Consider the following 18,781-nt stretch of genomic DNA (forward strand, 5'->3'; position numbering starts at 1 on the left):
ACCTGCCCAAGAAAGGCACTTGCTTCTCCACCCCATCAGCTTGGTTATTAGCTTGTCTAGAAGGAATTTGAAATCCTTAGTGGGAGATCTGGTTAGGAAAAGGGGTGCCCCAAGGTATACAGCTTCCTTTTTAAGGATTTTCATGTGCAGTTGATGCTTGATTGCTCTTCTGATGCTTGGTCAAGAGTGCTTGGAGAAGAAAATACCTGATTTGTTCCAATTGATTTCTTGACTGGACCAGCTGCAATATTTTCGATACACTTGATGATGTTAGCAGCATCATTTCTGGTTGCCTTTGAGAAGAGTACAATATCATCAGCATACATAACATGGGTGATGGCAGGCCTTCCTATGCTTGCTTTAACCCTGTTGATGTTTTTGGAGCAAAACTCATGATCGAGGATCTGAGAAGATATATTAAGATGATCAAAATGGGAATGAAAGTGCACATTGGAATCCCAGAAAGGTTTTTGTAACTCTGTTATTAATAGAGCCACTTGTTTTTGGGGTGTTTCTCATTCTGTTCATTGGGACACTTCTTTAGGTTGACCTCCTATTTGTTCAGTGTTGCTTATTGATTTGGTGTAGGTTGTATTAGAGCTGGTTATTTTCAGCTCCTTGGTTTAGGTGTCTCTGCATAATGTTCAGTTGTGTCTGCATTAGTGTTGTTGTACCTTTCTTTTGGTGCAGCAAGTTTATTGTTTCTTGCTAGCAGTTTATTTGATCCATGGCTTGCATTGTACTCTAGTTCTAGAAATGAATTTGAGCTGAATTATAAAATAAATAAATAAAAATAGTAAATAAAAAAGAAGTGGGAGAGCATTTTTATATATATGTTTGAAGGAGATTGGATACCTACGAGAAATTAACCTATCTCACTGTGTTGATCTCCACAGGTTCGACAAATAAAATGTTTGACAGAAAATTATTGTATGGGAGCAATATTACAAGTCTTGACCCATACTCGTGCACTTCGATCAGCTATTGATAGCTCTGAACACTTTTGTAAGATTTTTAATTAGAATATTTGTGTAATTGTCTTATTTTATAGTATTTTGAGTTTGAATGTGCTTGGTTACAGGTGACCAACAATTTTGTCCTGTAGATTTATTAAGAAACTTTATGAAGGAGATGCAAAATGGGAGTTTGAAGCCATATAACCCATCAGAGTTTCTTAACACTTTAGAAGGTAAATCTTGTACCCTTACATAACTTGCAACTCTTTTAATTTGTGGTACACCATGATGGGTGAATTTATTGATTTGCTTTTTGTAGACATTCTTAAAAAGACTGGTGCCAATTTGAAATGGGATGCTTCAACATGTTTTTCGGGCTTACTCGCTGGACTTGAAGAATCTGGAAAACCAATTGCGAAAATTTTTTTATCTGAAATCATCCAAGAGGTATTTATTATTCTTAATCCTTTATATGAAGGGGTGGGTTTTACATATCACATGTGGAAATGTTTCATGGAAGCCATCCTTTTAGAAAAAGTTAATGCTTTATAGTTCGTGTGTATTGGTTGAATAATTCCTTAAGTAACTGGTCTCAAGTTTAATTTTGCTTAAGATTAGATTACATCACACTTTTAGGAAAGTACTTTTTTTTTTTTTTGGCTTTAAAATCTTGTCATAACATATGCTCTAATTATTCTTAATATAAAAATTGCAGTACTACTGCCACTATTGTTGGGTATCAATGAAGCAGCCCATTGAATATGAAGCCATTGATTTGCATGACATTGAGGGACTTACAGTTATAGAAGCTGTTAGGCAGTTTCGTGTTGGCAAGATTATTGATCGTGATTGTACAGTCTGCAATCCTGGTGGTGAAATGGAGCAAATTGACTATTTTAGTAAGCTGCCACAAATTTTGGTCTTCAAACAGAAGAAATCGGTTGCAAATGATGGACAGTTGGAAAATGAGATCATTCTCAGAGATCCTGACAGAACAGTATGCTACTGTAGTTTGTTTTATTTACTTGTGTTTATTCAACAAGAAAAAAAAAAAAGATTTACTTGCTTTTCTTTTGTCAATTAGTGATTAGTACAACATTGATAACTAGTGTTAAAAACTTGATTTGACAGAGACATTTTTATACATTGTATGGGGTGGTGTTGCAACAAGTAGATGGAAATTACAGCTCTTACATCCACCATGGTGATGGATGGGTGGGTTTTAGTGATCAAAATGTAAGTCATCTACTTTGTGATAGGTTATTATCAATAGACAAATATTCACCACTTCTTTATAACCTTGTCATTAGATTTCCTGGGTTGATAAATTTCCATATGAAGACGATCCATGCATGCTCTTTTACGAGAAGGGAGATCCAAAGGTATGGATTTTTAATTGTTCATCTTATTTAAGTTTTAGTTTTGGGAAACATGCACACTTAGGCTTACCAGTATAACTTGTTTGTAGATTGTTACTTATCAAAAAAAAACTTGTTTGTAGATTGTTGGGTCATTGAATAATGACCAAGCTTGATTTGGCTTAGGTTCGTGGGCTTGAAACCAATTAGTTTGGTCCTTGCTAGGATGGATCACGTTAAAGTTGTCTCTTTACAATTGTGGTCATTTTCAATAATATTTTTCTTAACAAATATATTGGAAGCCTTTGACTTTTTGTTGATTTCTTCTATTGTTACCATATAAGCTTTGAAGGCACATATCTCACGTCATCAGTCTAATCTGTATTTTTTTTTTTATTTGTTATATAGAGTTACAAATAATCCTAAACCATGTTAGTTTAAAATAATAAGAACTCACTATTGCAACCAAATACTAAAACTAAATTTCTTTAATCCAATTCTAATTAAATTAGGTAGATTCTTAAAAATTCTCTAATTTGACTTCTATTTATTGATAGTTATTAATTAAACACATATCATACATACATTTTTGTCATAACTTCATGCATTGAACCTGTTAGTGTCTAGTTTTTATTATAATTTCTTGTTTCCATTGTTAAAATTGTTTTTTTTTCCTCTCTTTTTAGGTTCGAGCCATTCAAAATTTGCAAAACCAATCCCTAATAGGATCAGTTTTACATATATTGGCTGAGACAGATGCTTTACAATTTGCACTTCGCAACCATCACTGTAAGTTATTAATAGATAATTTTAGACACCTTTTTATTATATGGTATTACCAGTATAAAATGTTATGTACTTGCTTACAGGTACGAATAAAGAAGCTTGTGGAGGATTCTTGCTAAAAAAATTTATGAGCGAGATTTCAGATGATCCATATGATGTTTCAGATTTTTCTGAATTATTACCCTGTAATTTCTTCCGCTTTAATTTTTTTTTTTCCCAAAGTTATTCTGAACTAGTTTGCTTATGTGAATTATTATTGATATGTGTGTGAATTTTCTATTATGTTTTTTCCCCAAGTGCTCTTGGAAAGAGAGAAGCAGGCCGCAGAGAATACACCTTACAGCTTTTTTAAAGCATTAGTTAATGGGTTAGTACGGTGTGAAGTATCAAAGGGGCCAATGGAGGATATTTTTATTTGTACAAGCTATACGACGGTACTAGAGCTTTTTCTAATTTTTTTTTTCTTTTTGCCATTATTTTTATTCAATAAGTTTGCTGTTTGAACATATGATATAGCTTAGGTTCTTATGGGTTCTATTACTTTATGCAAAGGCTCACCTTAATTTTTAAGGTGAGACTGTTATGTAAACTTATACCTATTGAATGTGTGCAATTACCCTTAGTAGCCTTGTGATAATCATATTCAACTTTTTGATTAGATTCTACCTTTATTTTTGCTATATCTGAATTACCTTCAAATGAACTGATAGTAAAAAGTAATTATTGATATTTCAGTCTCGTTGCCTTAAATGTTCATATGGACCACCATCAATGGATGATAAGAAAGATCCATGCTTTGCATTGGAAGTGGATGTGAACAACATGAAGACAGAGACAGTAGTCAAAGATTGGCTTATGCATGAAGTTGATGTACATTGTACATATTGTGAAGGGGCTACTAGGTCAAGAATTTTCCGGCAGTTTAGAAAACTTCCAGAGATTTTGACCTTTGAAATTAAGATACTGGAAAATCATCATAAAAAATGTCCTTTGCTTCTGTGTTTAAGTGATTCTAAAAAGGTAAGTTAATAAAATAATTTGAATTATAAAAATTTCTTTGCTTGGTTGATAAATGAGTATTAAGATATTCTAGTTTGATAATTCTGTTTTGACAGCATCATCTGTATTCTCTATACGGATTGATAAAGAAAGTGAGGGTTAAAAATGAAGATTGTTATTGTTCATACATCCGACAAGGAAATTCATGGGTGAAATATTTTAATTCCGTAAGTTACACTTTATTCATAATTAAAAATCATTTGTGAATGTTTTAATTATTAATGATTAATGTCTCACTATTGATCTTTGTACTTTAGGATGTTCCTATTCAAAAAATATTTTCTGAAAATGTTGTGCTTCTATTTTATGAGAAGCAAAAGGTATTAAAGTTCAATTTCATCTTTTGTAAGTGGTAACTATGAAAACAACTTGGATAACTTATTCACTTATTCCTTTTTATTTTTTGTTTGTAGATAACCCAGAATTCCATTGAAGAACAACTCATTGAGGTTTGATTGATGTCAAGTTGGTCATTCTATTAATTGTTGTATGTAAAATTCACATATGTGAGATGATGTGTTTGATTGGTCTTAATGGTAGGATTTTTTTATAAATGACAGTGGACTGAAGGACCAATTTGATAGAAATGTTAAAAGTTAAAACTTAAGGGCTACAATTACAAAAATTAAACTTTAGGGACAAAAATGAATACAAAATTTTAGGGTGCAATTTAGGTTTTAACCAATGGTTGCAGAATTTATGAGAACTGCACATATATTGCTAGTTTCTTTTCTGACTTGCAAATTAATACCTGCTTTTGGCTATGGTTTATGAGAACAAAGCACAGTGGCATGTTCTGATGCTAGTAGCTAGCCACAATAATCAAGGCTTAAATTGGCAACACATTAGCTTTCTTTGCATATAGGAAGAGGAAATAACTATTAATTTTACTGTTGGTTTGAAAGCTATAGGCAATTATGTTTGCAGTAGGAAAATCAGTCACAGCCAATATCCTTTTTAAAACTTTTAGAGTTATCTTTTGTAATTAAGCCATGTCAAGAGTATTCTTGTTTCCAGAGTCTCTTATATGGGCTTCCTTGGATTTTAAGCCAGCCCATTGGCTTTTCCTTCTATTTTTCTTAAAGTTTTTGTCATGCTTCACCTTTTTGATTGTTTCCTGTTTTTTGGTTGGTCTGGAAATGGGGTCTTGGTGGATTAGGAATGGTTCCCTAGATTCTTTCCCTCTTGTCTGTCTTTGTTTTGATCCTAAACTTTTCTTGGGTTACCGTTTATAGCCAAGGAAAACTGCATTAGGTTCATGGCTGTATTGTATTTCCAGGTCTTGCCCCTTTCTTTACACCTTTTACAATTATTAATGCTGCATTTTTTGTATAGTTCTTCACCTTTAGTTGATGATGCAATAGAACATTAAAACATCACTTTATGTGGGTATCTAGAATTTCCTGAAATGTGTTACTTTGCAATTTTTTTACTCTTTTTTTTTTTTCTTCATATGCTCTAAGTCACTAGAGTTGAACTATAAACAAAATCACTCGCCCTAAACCCATTCTTCCATCATTAGATAGGTTTTCGGTTTTCAATTCTGTCCTCACTGCTCTGCTAGGGGGAAAACCAGAAAAAGAAAGGGGGGGGGGGGGGGGGGGGGGTGGGCGCAGTCTTCTTCCTTATGTTCAACTCTGCTCATCCCAAAGAGTACTTTTTGAATTTCCAATGTTGACTGGAATACATATATACAACATTACCGATTGGTCAATTTCATTTCTATTGATTAGCTTCCAAACAGTCACAATCTGGTTCAAGTAGGATCTCAATCAAGTTCAAAACCCATATCTGGTGCGGTAAGTGTTTATATTTTAAACACCTATAAAAAAAAATGTTTATATTTTAAACTATATATTATTTAAGCATGCTGTTATCTCTTTGCAACGTTTGTTGTGATTAGAACTGATGAAACAGTGAAGCATATCAGTCTGTTTGACAATTACCACTATTGTTTGTTTTTCTATATATTATTGTATTGAATAATATTGAGAACATTTTGTTGATTGCATAGTGGACTAAAAAAGCAAAAAGAACTATAGGAAGGAAGAGGCCAAGGCAGCAGATCAACCCTACTGTACAACACCAGGTATGAAGGTATTTTTGGGGAACTTATATAATATAATTCTTGAAGTTCTTTGAAGAGAACTTTCAATTTGCCAGTATCTACAAAGCAATTATAATAATCACATTATTCGACAAACTTTAGTTCTAATGATTAGCTAGCAAACAATCAAAAATTCTGGTTCAAAGAGATCATCTATCAATTTTTGCCAAACCATACCTGGTTTGGTGACTAAGTATAGTTGCTTACGTTTTGTACTTTAGGGTCCCTAATTAAATTCAACCACTTGGCTATATTGACCAATGCAACATAAATCATATTATCTTTTTCCAAGGACAATTAATTCAGTCATGTGGTTCATTGATCAATGCAACTAGGTGGTTGAATCTAATTGGGGGACTTAAGGTTCACTACCTAAAGAACAGTATGCAAGTTTTTCCAGTTTGTTTTTACATGCATGGTGTAATGTTAGAAATTCTGCTTTGAGAACATTGTGTTCATTGAATAGGATTTGGAAGAGAATGAGGAAGGAGATGAAGCTCCTGATGAAGAGAATGAGGAAAGAGGGGAAGTTCCTGCTGCATTAGAGCAGAGAAGGCAATTGGGAGAGAGCGAGGAAGGAGGGGAAGTTCCTGCTGTATCAGAGCAGAGAAGGCAATTGGGAGAGAACGATGAAGGAGGGGAAGTCCCTGCTGCATTAGAGCAGAGAAGGCAATTGGGAGAGAACGAGGAAGGGGGGGAAGTTCCTGCTGCATTGGAGCAGAGAAGGCAATTGGGAGAGAACGAGGAAGTTCCTGCTACATCGAGGCAGAGAAGGCGAATCAGAATCAGGGGCAAGGAAGTTCCTGCTGCATCGGGGCAGAGAAGGCGAATCAGAATCAGGGGCAAACGAGAACGAAGATATGCTGGAGGGTAATAAGATATGGGACTTTGCAGCTGGCTCATTCTCTTCCCCCATATAGACAAACCCTGCCATACCATTTGACTTAGTATTCCAGCTTGATAACTTTGTTCTACACACATACTTTTGACTGATCCTAAAGATTCATTGTTAGCTATCAGGTTGTGGAAGGAACAGAACAAGCTTTTAATACATTGAAAAATGATTAGTCACACAAAAAATAAATGGTGAAAAAAGTTAGGAATTTCAAATGTGATAAGTCATAAATGACTTATTGTCTCAAAAGTTTAAGTTGTTAAGAAATAGTTAATTCAATCATTTAACTATAATTCTAACAAAATGGAATTAAAGTCTTGATTGGGTTTGGAAGTTACGTACCTCAAAGTGAATTCTGCAAAGTTAGTCACTGTGTCCCTAGTAGGCCACACAATTGGTATTTCAGGGCTTGAATCTCTTCATTAGGGCTGTAAACAATTCAAACAAAGTTGAGTATTAAAATTCAGACTTGTTAATTCAATTTTATTTCATGTACAAGTCAAACTTGAGTTTATCATCAAATAATATCACATATGTAATATTGTGTCATTTTCATGTTGAACAAGCTTAAGCTTATTCATAAGTTACTCGATTAACTTATTCTTATCTCATATATAGTAAAACCATCACTATATATTTTTTTCTTTTTTTACCATTTTACAAATTTACAAATTTTACAATTAATGTACTATTTATATTATCAATAAACTACAAATAATAACTTATACAATATAATCTCAAGTCTATATAAATATAATTTTAAACAAATATACACATAAAAATATAATATATATAGTTAATTGAACATCATATTCAAAAGCTTATTCACGAACATCTTATTATATTTGAGCTTAACTTATTTAATAGTAGAGCCTCAATTTGGACTTGAGCTCGGATTGTTTGAAAAGAAAATAAATATAAACAAGACCTCTCCGTTTATAAATAGCTTCTACTCTTAGCTGAGCCTTTTGGTGCCCCCTTTTCTCTTTTGTGTGATTTTTAAAGAAAATGAAATGAATTTAATAAAGAATTGGTACAAAGAGAAATATACAAGGCTGCAAGTCTTTTTAAGTTCATTGGAGTATCTTTTGAACTGGATTGATCTATATATACTTTCAGTCACATAGGAAAAGTAGGACCAAAACAAAGGTTACATTTGTATAAAAACGTTACAGGTTTTTTTTTTTTTTTTTTTTTTTTTTTTTGGGATAGTTATATATATTATATTGCAACAAAAAAGCATACAAGAATTTTCGGTTTCCGAGAAAAATTCCTTAAAAAAAGAGAGAAAAAAGTTAGTGTCATAGCGCAATAAATTATTTTTTTTAGAAATTGCACCGGACTGATGCTGCGCCTGCGCATAAGCTTTTCACCATTTAACCCCCTCTTTCTTTTCTTTTTTTTTTTTTTTTTTTTTTTTTTTTTTTTTTTTTTTTAAGAATATTAAGTATTTAACACATGAGGAGAGAGAGGAAAATATTTTAAAAATACTGAAAGTTGTGTATATCTAAAAAAGTCTAACTCTTAATTTCAGTTATCTATTATATAACCAAAAAATAATAATAATAATAATTAAAAATATTACTGTCAGTCTAGTTATTTCCCATATTGATAAAGTTGCAGTTTCAGTTGTATGGCCAGAAAATAAATATTGTATTGGGAAAGTGTGTCAGTGTATATATATATATATATATATATATATATATATATATATAAAACAAACAAAACAAAAATTGAAATCAGCAATGGTAGGGGAAAAAAACATGGCTAACCAAAGCAAATTTGGTACTCCGTATATGCTAAATCATTTTCTTTTTACCCTTCATATATGCAAAAATGATTTAGCATAAATGGAGTGCCAAATTCGCTTTGGTTAGCCATGTTTTTTTCCCCTACCATTGCTGATTTCAATTTTTGTTTTGTTTTGTTATATATATTAAGGGAAATGTTTACTATTATCCCAAGAACATTGGTTTAGGAAATATTTTTATAAACATTTTATAGGAAAGTGATAAAGCAATTAAATTTTTTTAATGTGTTTAACAGTTGCTCTATACTCATTAACATAACCCATTTTTTAACATAAAAAACTGTCAATGATTTTCTTGGTGGAGCTGATTGCAGATGAATTTATTTTTAACATGTTCGTTTTTGCATCCTCTCTCTCTCTCTCTCAAATTGAAATTGAACAGTATGAAATCAAGAAAAGTTAAAAAAGATAATAAAAAACTATAGTACGTAAGATTATATCATTTTTTTTTTCAGACGTGTAAAAAATAAAAAAAGCAGGGGAGAGAGAGATATCACACATTATCAATTTATCATACTCCAAAAAAATGGTCATATATCTAGTACACAAATAGCAAAACAACCCACTCTTGAAGAGATGATTGATAATATTTGATATACAGTCTTGCCCTCAATTTACATTCATGAATATGCATTCATAGCCTCATTCCTAATCATGAGATAAGATTATGACATTTTTTATTCACAAATGCATGCAAAGTAAACATGTAACATCGTGAACATATATATATATATATATATATATATATGCAAAATAAACAAATAAAGTGCACAAAACAAGTATAATTAAGGAGGTTACTTATTATGTGTGTGCCGCTTTGATGACTTAAAAAATAGTGAGTGAGAAGAAGCACGGAAATTATTTAAAGATGATAAGAGGCTGATAAGAAGAAAATTATGCGCCCATGACGTGAATGAGTGAATGCATTGTGAAAGATATATATAAGAAAGAAAAGCCTAAAACAAACCGTTTTCGACCAGTGAATGCAATTAGAAAACCATTCAAAAAGTGAAAAAAGTGAATGTAAAATCAGCTTAGGGAGCGTGCTTTTATATTTTATATTTTATTTCCCAATATATATTATTCTCTTTTATATTTCAAACTTCATTGAAAAAATAGAAATAAAATCTTTTTAATTTATCAATGTTTTTTAAAGTTTAAAATTTATAAAAGATAAGAATAATAAAAAAAAGAAAGAAGAAAATTAAATGATAAAAAAAAGTTTTAGTTTTAGAAGAAAAAAAATATATATATACAGTTATCTTTCAAAAGTGTCAAAAGCTTACTTTTCATAAAAGATCAGTAAGTAGTAAAAATTTGGAAAAAAATTAAATATAATATACTCCATTATTTGATATCGTTTTCAAGTTAATTAAACTCTAATATTTTATAGATAAAAATGGTTACTGCATGATTTAAAATTGATATAATTTATAATATTGTGGGTTTAACAATTAACTCTATTTGAGGTTTATCTAATTATAGAAAATCATTGCAAGAGAATTGCATGTAAAATTTTGACAATTAAAAAAAATCACAACATGGCTAATTCATCCCAAAAAGAAAAAACCCTAACAAATAAACACAATTTAATAAATATGCTCTCCTTCTATAAATTTTTTGATTGTTAAAATATCTCTCAGTATTCACATTAGTGGCATTTCATTGTCGATATATATTAGTCTTTAAGGAGTATAGTGCGTTATGTTTGTGTACAATGTGTGTATTTACAAGACGTCTAGGACTTGCACACTCATATTCTCATAGCATACTCATACATTTCATATAATTATTAAGTTATTCGTGCGATACACAGATAATATTGTAATATTTTATATAAAATGGTTTTGAAGAATATAATTATTATAGCACAATTGTTATAGAATTAATTAGTAATGAGTTCATCATAAAAAGTAATAATTATAAAACAGATCATTATACAATCACCAATAAACCAAAACTAAAAAAAAAAAAAAAAAAACCATTAAACCAAAACTCAATTTATTGTAGGAAAAAAGTCAATATGTGTTTCTTTATTGAAATATCAAGAGACTTACTTGAGAAAGAAGCTTAGAGTCTAGAGAATGCGGATTGAATAGTCATGTTGTTTTTCCTCTACAAATTCAATTGCCATTGACTAAATCCTCTCCACCCAAGACAATACTTGCTTGATGCCTATAATCCAAAATTAAGATATACCATAGGTTTAGCTTTTGTTATTTTGAAAAGACCAGTCAACTCAAGCCATATGCTAAGATTAAACAAACTTGAAAAAAGACATTGACAATGAGACTTTTACACTAAAATAAACAATTATCAACCTTTCAGTTCTAAACTTCTAGCATCTTTTGGAAATCGATATACACAATAACATAACCTATAAAAAGAAAATAGCTAAACAATGAATTTCACAATCTTAACCTTACCTATTGTAAGTGAAGAACTCAATTTTTGAAAGTAGCAAAAGATATCTTGAACTCATACATATCTAGGCCACTTAATGTGCGATGGATAGCCACTAGCTCTACAACGAAAGATCACAAGAGCAACAAGTTTCTTCTATTGGCATGATTTTTTTAAAAATTGTGAGCTTGGAAACAAAATTTGAGAAGAGCAGTAGTTTAAGAAATTTAACTATTAAGGGGTTTTTTATTTTTATTTATTTTTATATAGAGAAAAAAAAGGTGTTTTTCAGAGAGAAAGAAAGAGAATGGAGACATATAGTTGAAGTTGAAAGGGGAAGGCAAAGTGTGAGAGAGAGGTTGGGGAGTCAAAGGTTTAGGAAATCCTAAATTAATCATTATAACAGATGATAACATACATTGTGTGTAAACAAAAAGGCAAAAACCAAAACATCATTTTTGGAGGCAAGCTGTGATTAGTGCATCTACACATTCACAAAGGCATAAACTCTTTTAAATAACTAACGTAAAACCTTGCCTTACCAAAAAAGAAAAAGATTGATAGTGGAGGGAGACTCTATTACGAAATGTGAGTATGTAACTACATCACCATAAAATAATAATGGTTGCAATGGAATAAAATAAAATAAATATTATTATAGTAAATAAAAGATATGAATTTGTGTAATTGAGGCACCAGAAATGCTAAAGACTATCAAATTCGATATCATTAGTTATTAGTCCCTTTTTTAAAAAACTAAAACAACTGGTATACTAAAAGATATGAAGAATAGAGAGAATCATGGTGTAAACTCAGACAATTAATGGTGTAAACTCAGACAATTAATGGAAGAGTTGGATTATTGTAGAAACTTCATAGAAGATGCCACTTGGCAAAAGCTTAGACCCTCACACAATGAAGTCTTTGCTTATATATATAAAAAATAAAATATATTGATATTGATGATTTGGTCAATGATTTATGCATCTTATATTAGATTGCCTCCTTCTCAAAAATAAAAAAAAAAAAAGAAAAAAAAAAAAAAGAGAAGAAGATTAGATTGCCTTGTGCGCATATCTTTATTTATAATTCATCCTTACTGGTATGTTATCAATTAATTATTTCCTTCATGTCTAGCTCTTTTGTGCTATAACTTATTAACAATGTCTTTCCATCATCACATCATGTGAACAACTCTGCGTGCGGTTACTTGTCTTTCCATCACATAAGTACTTGTTTTTGTATTTAATTAACTCCTTATTATGTTTATATATATAAATAAGATAGAAATTCTACTATAATCTAATTTAAGTAAATATGTGTGTGAAACTTCTTTCTAGATATTTGAATCCCGACTATTGCGCTCCACACTCCACAAGACTTATACTTATAGTATAACTATCATATCAAAGATGTGCAGTGGTTTAGTGGTTCCCTTATTATGCGATTGTATTATAGGATAGGTGAATTTGTTTATCATTTTTTTTTCCTAAACTTTCAAACTGCCTTTTTCAATCCCTTAAAGACGAAAATATGGATGAGAAAATAATTTCCCCCATCCCAATAGTTTAAGGATAAAAAAAAAAAAAAAAAAATTAAAATTTAAGGACAAAAAGTTTATTGTTTTTAGTAGTTTAAGAATGAAATAAACATTTTAAAGATTAGGGAAAAAAAAATCAAAATTCATACAAAGTTTAGAATTTTTTTTTTTTTTTAATGAAAATAATATTTTAACCTTAAGAAATTAAAGGAGTTTTTTTTTTTTTTTTTTTTTTTTTGAGAATCAAGAAATTAAAGGAGTTGAATAAGGGTTAGTGGGGGGGAGGGGGGAGGAATTAGTGGAGGGAATATTTTCTAATTTAATGGAATCTGGATGTTCAACATCCATAATCCACATTGATAGGGAAACGAATAATTTATGGAATTCGAAACATTTGAATTAAATTGGAGAGAGAAAAAAATCTTTAAAAATTAAATATAAATTCCAATTAGAGAAAATAATCAAGCAGATTCCATATATGTGGCATCTATTTTTTACTGTAAGCCCACAATCTGAACCATAAAGAGCAAGATTAATGTAATATAACACTTCGACATTTAACAAGTTATAATAATTTCTTCCCATCAAACCCCAAATTTTTATTTTTCTTACTTATAAACAATTAACTGTTGAATTCCCCCAAGTATAAGGGTTGTTCAAGAATCGACCTCCTTCTCTTTGAAAACCGCCTAAAATTCCAATGCACTGACCTCTCTTGTAGTTGATTCTCTCTCAATGCAGTTCGCCAAATTCTCCGCAACCAAACATGTCACAAATCTCCAACAAAAACGGCGGATCCGCTAATGAAATCACCACAATATTGAGGAGTTTATAGTCCACAATAGCAATAATTGGTAGGTTTTTTTTTTTTTTTTTTTCTCCAAAAATCAAGGGGCCAGTAGGGTGTCTCGGAGGGTCCCGAAAATTGGTTGCACTACCAAACACTAGGAATGACAATGAGGTAGGGTAGAGTCAAATCATGAATGTTTCGTCCCCTCTTTAAGGTGGAGTGAGGTTCAAGCCAATCAAATAAGTTTTCTTAATTCTAATTAAATGGCTTCGACATAGAATATAAATAAATAAATTCTAACTAATACATATTTAGAAAAAACTAAATCATATGTATAAAATGATTTGAATTTGTATATATTTATTTCGAGCAAGAAGAGATAAAATGGGCGGGGCAAGCAAAACCTAGCTATTCCCATTTCATCACATATTCGGGATGAGAAAAATCCATGAAGTAAGACGCAGAGTGAATCAGATGGAACGGGGCATTTTTTTCTATCCCTAATTGAGAGTATTCGGCAAAAAAAAAAAAGTAATGGAGAAATGGGTTGTAGAAACTTGAAAACGTGGTGGACTATAGTGAAGAGGAATCTGGATATACCTGGTTTACATATCTAAGTTATTTGTTTGTTGATTTCTATCTTAGGGGTAGTATTTTCTGAAGAAACAATTTATTTTCTCTCTAAACATGCGTAGGTTAAGGCGAATCACCCCATTTAAGTGTAATTCTTGAACATTATACGTAGGTGTGCTTCTGAATCTTCCAAAAATCATTAACTTAAATTAGTGGAATGATTTTTTTTTTCTCCACTTCTTTTCATTAAGCATATAACATTCAAAGCTCAAAATTACGTCCCGTGCATGAACAAGGTTAGGTCCTTATTCTAACTAGAACAAGAAAATATTAGGCCCCTTATTATATCAAAAGCAATTAGGAAGGAATAGTATCCAAAATTAAAATTTTCGATCAGAAAAAAGAAAAGTTTATATGAAAAGCTTAGATTCACAAGAAACACAATTGTATGTCAAATATGCAGCAGAAGAAAATAGGACTTACCCGGGAAGATTACATGTAATAGATCCATGGCCGAAATCAAGCTTGGATTGATCTCATAATTTGCTGCCATCTGAGAGAGAGAGAGAGAGAGGATAATCTGCTCCAAAAAGTCATTGCATTATTGTGTGTAAAAGCATGAGAAAGAAGATGGAATGGAGAGGAGTGGCAGATCTATAAATAGATATTACATTCCAATTTTTACCTGGTTGCTTCAAAGAAAGATCTTGAATTAGATTCCAAACTGATGGTTCAGTGTGAGCTTATCCCATCTTGACTTTATTTGGCAGCAAAAGAATAGGTGAAGGTTTGTACTTTGTACCTACAAAAGTGATCCAAACCAATCCCTTTCCACATTAATTGAGAGAGAGAGAGAGAGAGAGAGAGAGAGAGAGAGAGAGGGAGGGGGTTAATGCATGACTTTAAAAAATCATTTCAATATGAAAAAATAAAAAAGCAACTAATTGATTTGACATTTTTTTTAATTTTTTATAAAAAGTTTTTATTATGCATGGTTAATATGGTATATATTAAAAAGACCATACATATATAATTTTTTTATTGGGTAAAATTAGAGATTAAACTTTAATGTTTTATATATAGCATAATAAATTACCAATTATTGTAAATGTTTAAGTTATTAAAAAATACTTAGTAAATTTAATTATTAAACGTAATTCTAATTTCTAACAATAATAATAAAAGTTGGTATTTGTTCATTTTCTCCATTTTAAAATAGATACTTAGTATTACTAAGTGTTTGTATGATTGAATTTTATTTGGATTATGTTCTTAGATACAACTTTTTAATGATTCTCCAAAAAAATTAAAAAAAAAAAGATACAATTTTTTAAACCCAATTGTTGAGTTAAGTTTAACAACATTTTATTTAACATTTTTTTTCCAACCCAATAAATCCATAAAATAAACTATCCCAAATAAATAGCTTGAACATTCTATAAAATTAAAAAATAAAAATAAAAAGAGTAACTTGAAGAACGTTAGGTGTAACAACAACATTTCAGATGACAACAACATTTCACGAACATCAAAGCGGAACAACTTTCACTTTTCACATCTTTTGATGCACCGCACTGGTGACCGAGTCTCCATTTATTATCAATTAAGTAACATGGACCGAGCGGTTTGGTCAGGTTTGTAAATACCGCCCTCTCCGTCCCGCTCAGGATTCACGACAAAAAGAACACATTTGGTTCCTCAAAAAAAAAAAAAAAAAAAAAAAAAAAAAAAAAAAAAAAAAAAAAAACGCATTTCAATCAATCAATCTCAAACTTCACCACAGATGATGCAAAATTGTACAAAAATATTTATTTAAAGAGTTTTAGTATATTTTAGAAAGTAATTAAATTTTCTTTTTTACAGTTTTTTCAATTGTAAAAAAAAAAAAATATATATATATATATATATATTATTGCCATAGCTTCTTATTTAAATACTATTCATTATATATATACTAGTTGAAAGTCCGTGTATTGCACGGTTTTATATTAAAACTTGTAGAAAATATATTATTATTATAACTAAATAAGTAATTATTGTAACGAAAGGAATAAATTGCATTGGTATAACAACCATCAAACATAAAATGATAGCACCTTAATACAAAATTATCTTCTAACATACCAATTATGCTATAATATCATTTGTAGTTACATGTATCAAACTATTCGCATATGCATTTTATATCTAATGAATCTACAATATAAGTGATTTGCAGTATTGTTAACAATAATATTGATAATTAAAATCTTTAGAGAAAGTAACATAAAATAGGCAACTTTTTACGATCACTACAAAAAACGAAGGCTATAGTGCATTTGAGGAATAAATTGGCTCAAAGTAACAAAGGTTTTATTCCTCAAATAATTCTATCGATAGAATTATTTGAGGAATAAAACCATTGTTCTAATTAAAAAAAAAAAGTTGCAAAGTTCTACATCTAGATTACAAACCTTTCTTAGGATGCTTGAAATCTTTTTTGACAAACCTGAAAAAAAAAAAATAATTAAAAAAAAAAGTACCATATGGATTGAAAAATTGTATGTAAATTTAATAGTCTATGATTGGAATTTACTACGACAGCTTACATATATATTGGACAACAAAATAATTAAATTGAATCAAACCATTAACATATGAATTAGATCAAACATAAGGAAATTACCCCCTCAAAAAAAGAAAAACATAAGGAAATTAACTTAAACAAAAGGCAACAAATACATAAAACGTATTTAATTGATTATGATAAAAAAATTAGAGTAAAAAATACATATCTACATGATTGTAGGTAGATATATGGAAGCCTAAATAAAAAAAATTGTACAATAAGTTGGAGAATGAAAAACTACACCAACTAATGGTGTGTGTATATATATACATACTCTACCTAGAAAAGGAGTCCAAGTAAAAATCAAATACTCTAAACTTCTTGATTAAGTAATCAAGAAGTTTAGGTTAATTACATATTAGTTTTTTTTAAATACTTTATCCCAAAAAAATAGTTAACGTTATTAGCTAGATTGTTATTAGATTTTTTTTTTATTTTTTTTTATTTTTAATGTTGAAGTTTATGGGAAGCAGTATGTTTTTTTTTTTTTTAGAAATACACTTACTTTATGATAACAATGAATTAGAGTCCTGATTTTTTGAATTTGAGATATGAATGAATTAGAGTCCTAATTATTCTAATATTAATATGCAGTTTTTTATTTCATTTTTTTTTAGAGATACACTTATTTTATGAATGAATTAGAGATAAGAATGAATATAATATTTTTTTGATTAATCTAATATTAATATATACCTACAATCTTACATGAAGCAGTTTTTTATTTCTTTATTTTTTTAAAGAGATAAACTACTTAATGATAAAAATGAATTAGAGTCCTGATAGTATAATATTCATTTTTGGTTATTTAGAAATCTAAAAATTTAATAAAATTTCGACACAGTTTAAAAATGAAAACCTATGTTATTTCCTTTTATGATTTAATGAAAATATTTTGATAAATACAATACTATTTACGTTTTCTCTATCTCCCTTTTTCTAATGTGTTTCATTTGATTCTTAGACATATTCTTAATTTCGAGAGTGATATATGCACTTTTAATTTCAGCAACTAGCAAATTCGAAAGTACAATTTTTTTCGATAATGTAAATGAGGATTCAACATGGAATGTAATTGAGGTTACATTATTTTGCACTTCTGTGCAAATAGCAAATTTGAAAGTACATCCTTTTTTTTTTTTTTGGGATAATGTAAATGAGGATCCAACATGGAATGTAATTTCATTATTTTGTTTTCATCTGGTTGGATGTTATTTTAGCATTTCTCTGCACATGAATGGAAATATCCATGAAAAAAAAATTAGCATATTAACACATTTGTCAAAAAAAGAACGCAATACCCAAAACGTGTACAATAAACTAAAGTCAACCTATCCCAAATAAAACTTTAAACTTTAAACTGAATTAGCATGTTACAATAGCTTAAAACTAAATAAATTTTTCCAAACTCAAATCATTCTAAAATGAAAAAAAATATAATTTCGAGATGGTAAAGAAGTCATTAAAAAGAAGAAAAAAAAATACTGACATAATATCAAGATATAGTAAACAATGACGTATATACTTAATGTTGATATTTAATGACAGTGGAGAGTGTGGACGTGTGGTAGATTATTTCAATCTGAACCTAAGTTACCGATATTAAAAATGATGAACAACCTCTCCTAAATATGTGGTATGGCAACAATCCCCTCAACCAAATATAACATGGAAAAAAGCATGCAAAAGTAGAGTATAATAATAAAACCTTATCGCTAGGTGAGTCTTGAAAATATGCTTTCAGTATTGAGTAATCTTCTGCTGTGATTCAGAGTCAAGTCTGAATCGTCTTTTTCTTTTGCGAGAGAGAAAGAGAGACTTTTTGAGAGACTATTTTTTTGATAAACAGAATGAGAGAGATCTCATTTGAAGAATACATAATAGTTAAAAAGTGGT

General features: G+C 29.9%; 1 protein-coding gene across 1 annotated transcript; it reads left to right on the forward strand.

Annotated features, from left to right (window-relative positions):
• The first annotated feature begins 329 nt into the window (after window positions 1-329).
• LOC126722582 (uncharacterized) lies at window positions 330-7,317 on the forward strand. The gene is made up of 17 exons (XM_050425729.1): window positions 330-466; window positions 599-603; window positions 1,082-1,189; window positions 1,276-1,403; window positions 1,672-1,953; window positions 2,088-2,192; window positions 2,267-2,338; window positions 3,001-3,103; window positions 3,184-3,285; window positions 3,398-3,534; window positions 3,836-4,120; window positions 4,216-4,326; window positions 4,417-4,479; window positions 4,573-4,608; window positions 5,893-5,958; window positions 6,174-6,248; window positions 6,733-7,317. Exons 1-17 carry the CDS (start codon window positions 330-332, stop codon window positions 7,138-7,140), a joined length of 2,223 nt encoding a protein of 740 aa, XP_050281686.1. The 3' UTR covers window positions 7,141-7,317.
• Window positions 7,318-18,781: the final 11,464 nt, after the last annotated feature.

The sequence above is a fragment of the Quercus robur genome, chromosome 4 (assembly GCF_932294415.1).
Source record: "Quercus robur chromosome 4, dhQueRobu3.1, whole genome shotgun sequence".
NCBI classification, from domain to species: domain Eukaryota; kingdom Viridiplantae; phylum Streptophyta; class Magnoliopsida; order Fagales; family Fagaceae; genus Quercus; species Quercus robur.

What these genes read in the sequence shown, in the direction of transcription:
- LOC126722582 (XM_050425729.1), top strand. Translation starts at nt 330, where the DNA reads ATGGGTGATGGCAGGCCTTCCTATGCTTGCTTTAACCCTGTTGATGTT. An exon ending in TGGGTTTTAGTGATCAAAAT is followed by an intron (nt 2,193 to 2,266) that starts GTAAGTCATCTA and finishes CCTTGTCATTAG; the next exon opens with ATTTCCTGGGTTGATAAATT. An exon ending in GTTTAAGTGATTCTAAAAAG is followed by an intron (nt 4,121 to 4,215) that starts GTAAGTTAATAA and finishes CTGTTTTGACAG; the next exon opens with CATCATCTGTATTCTCTATA.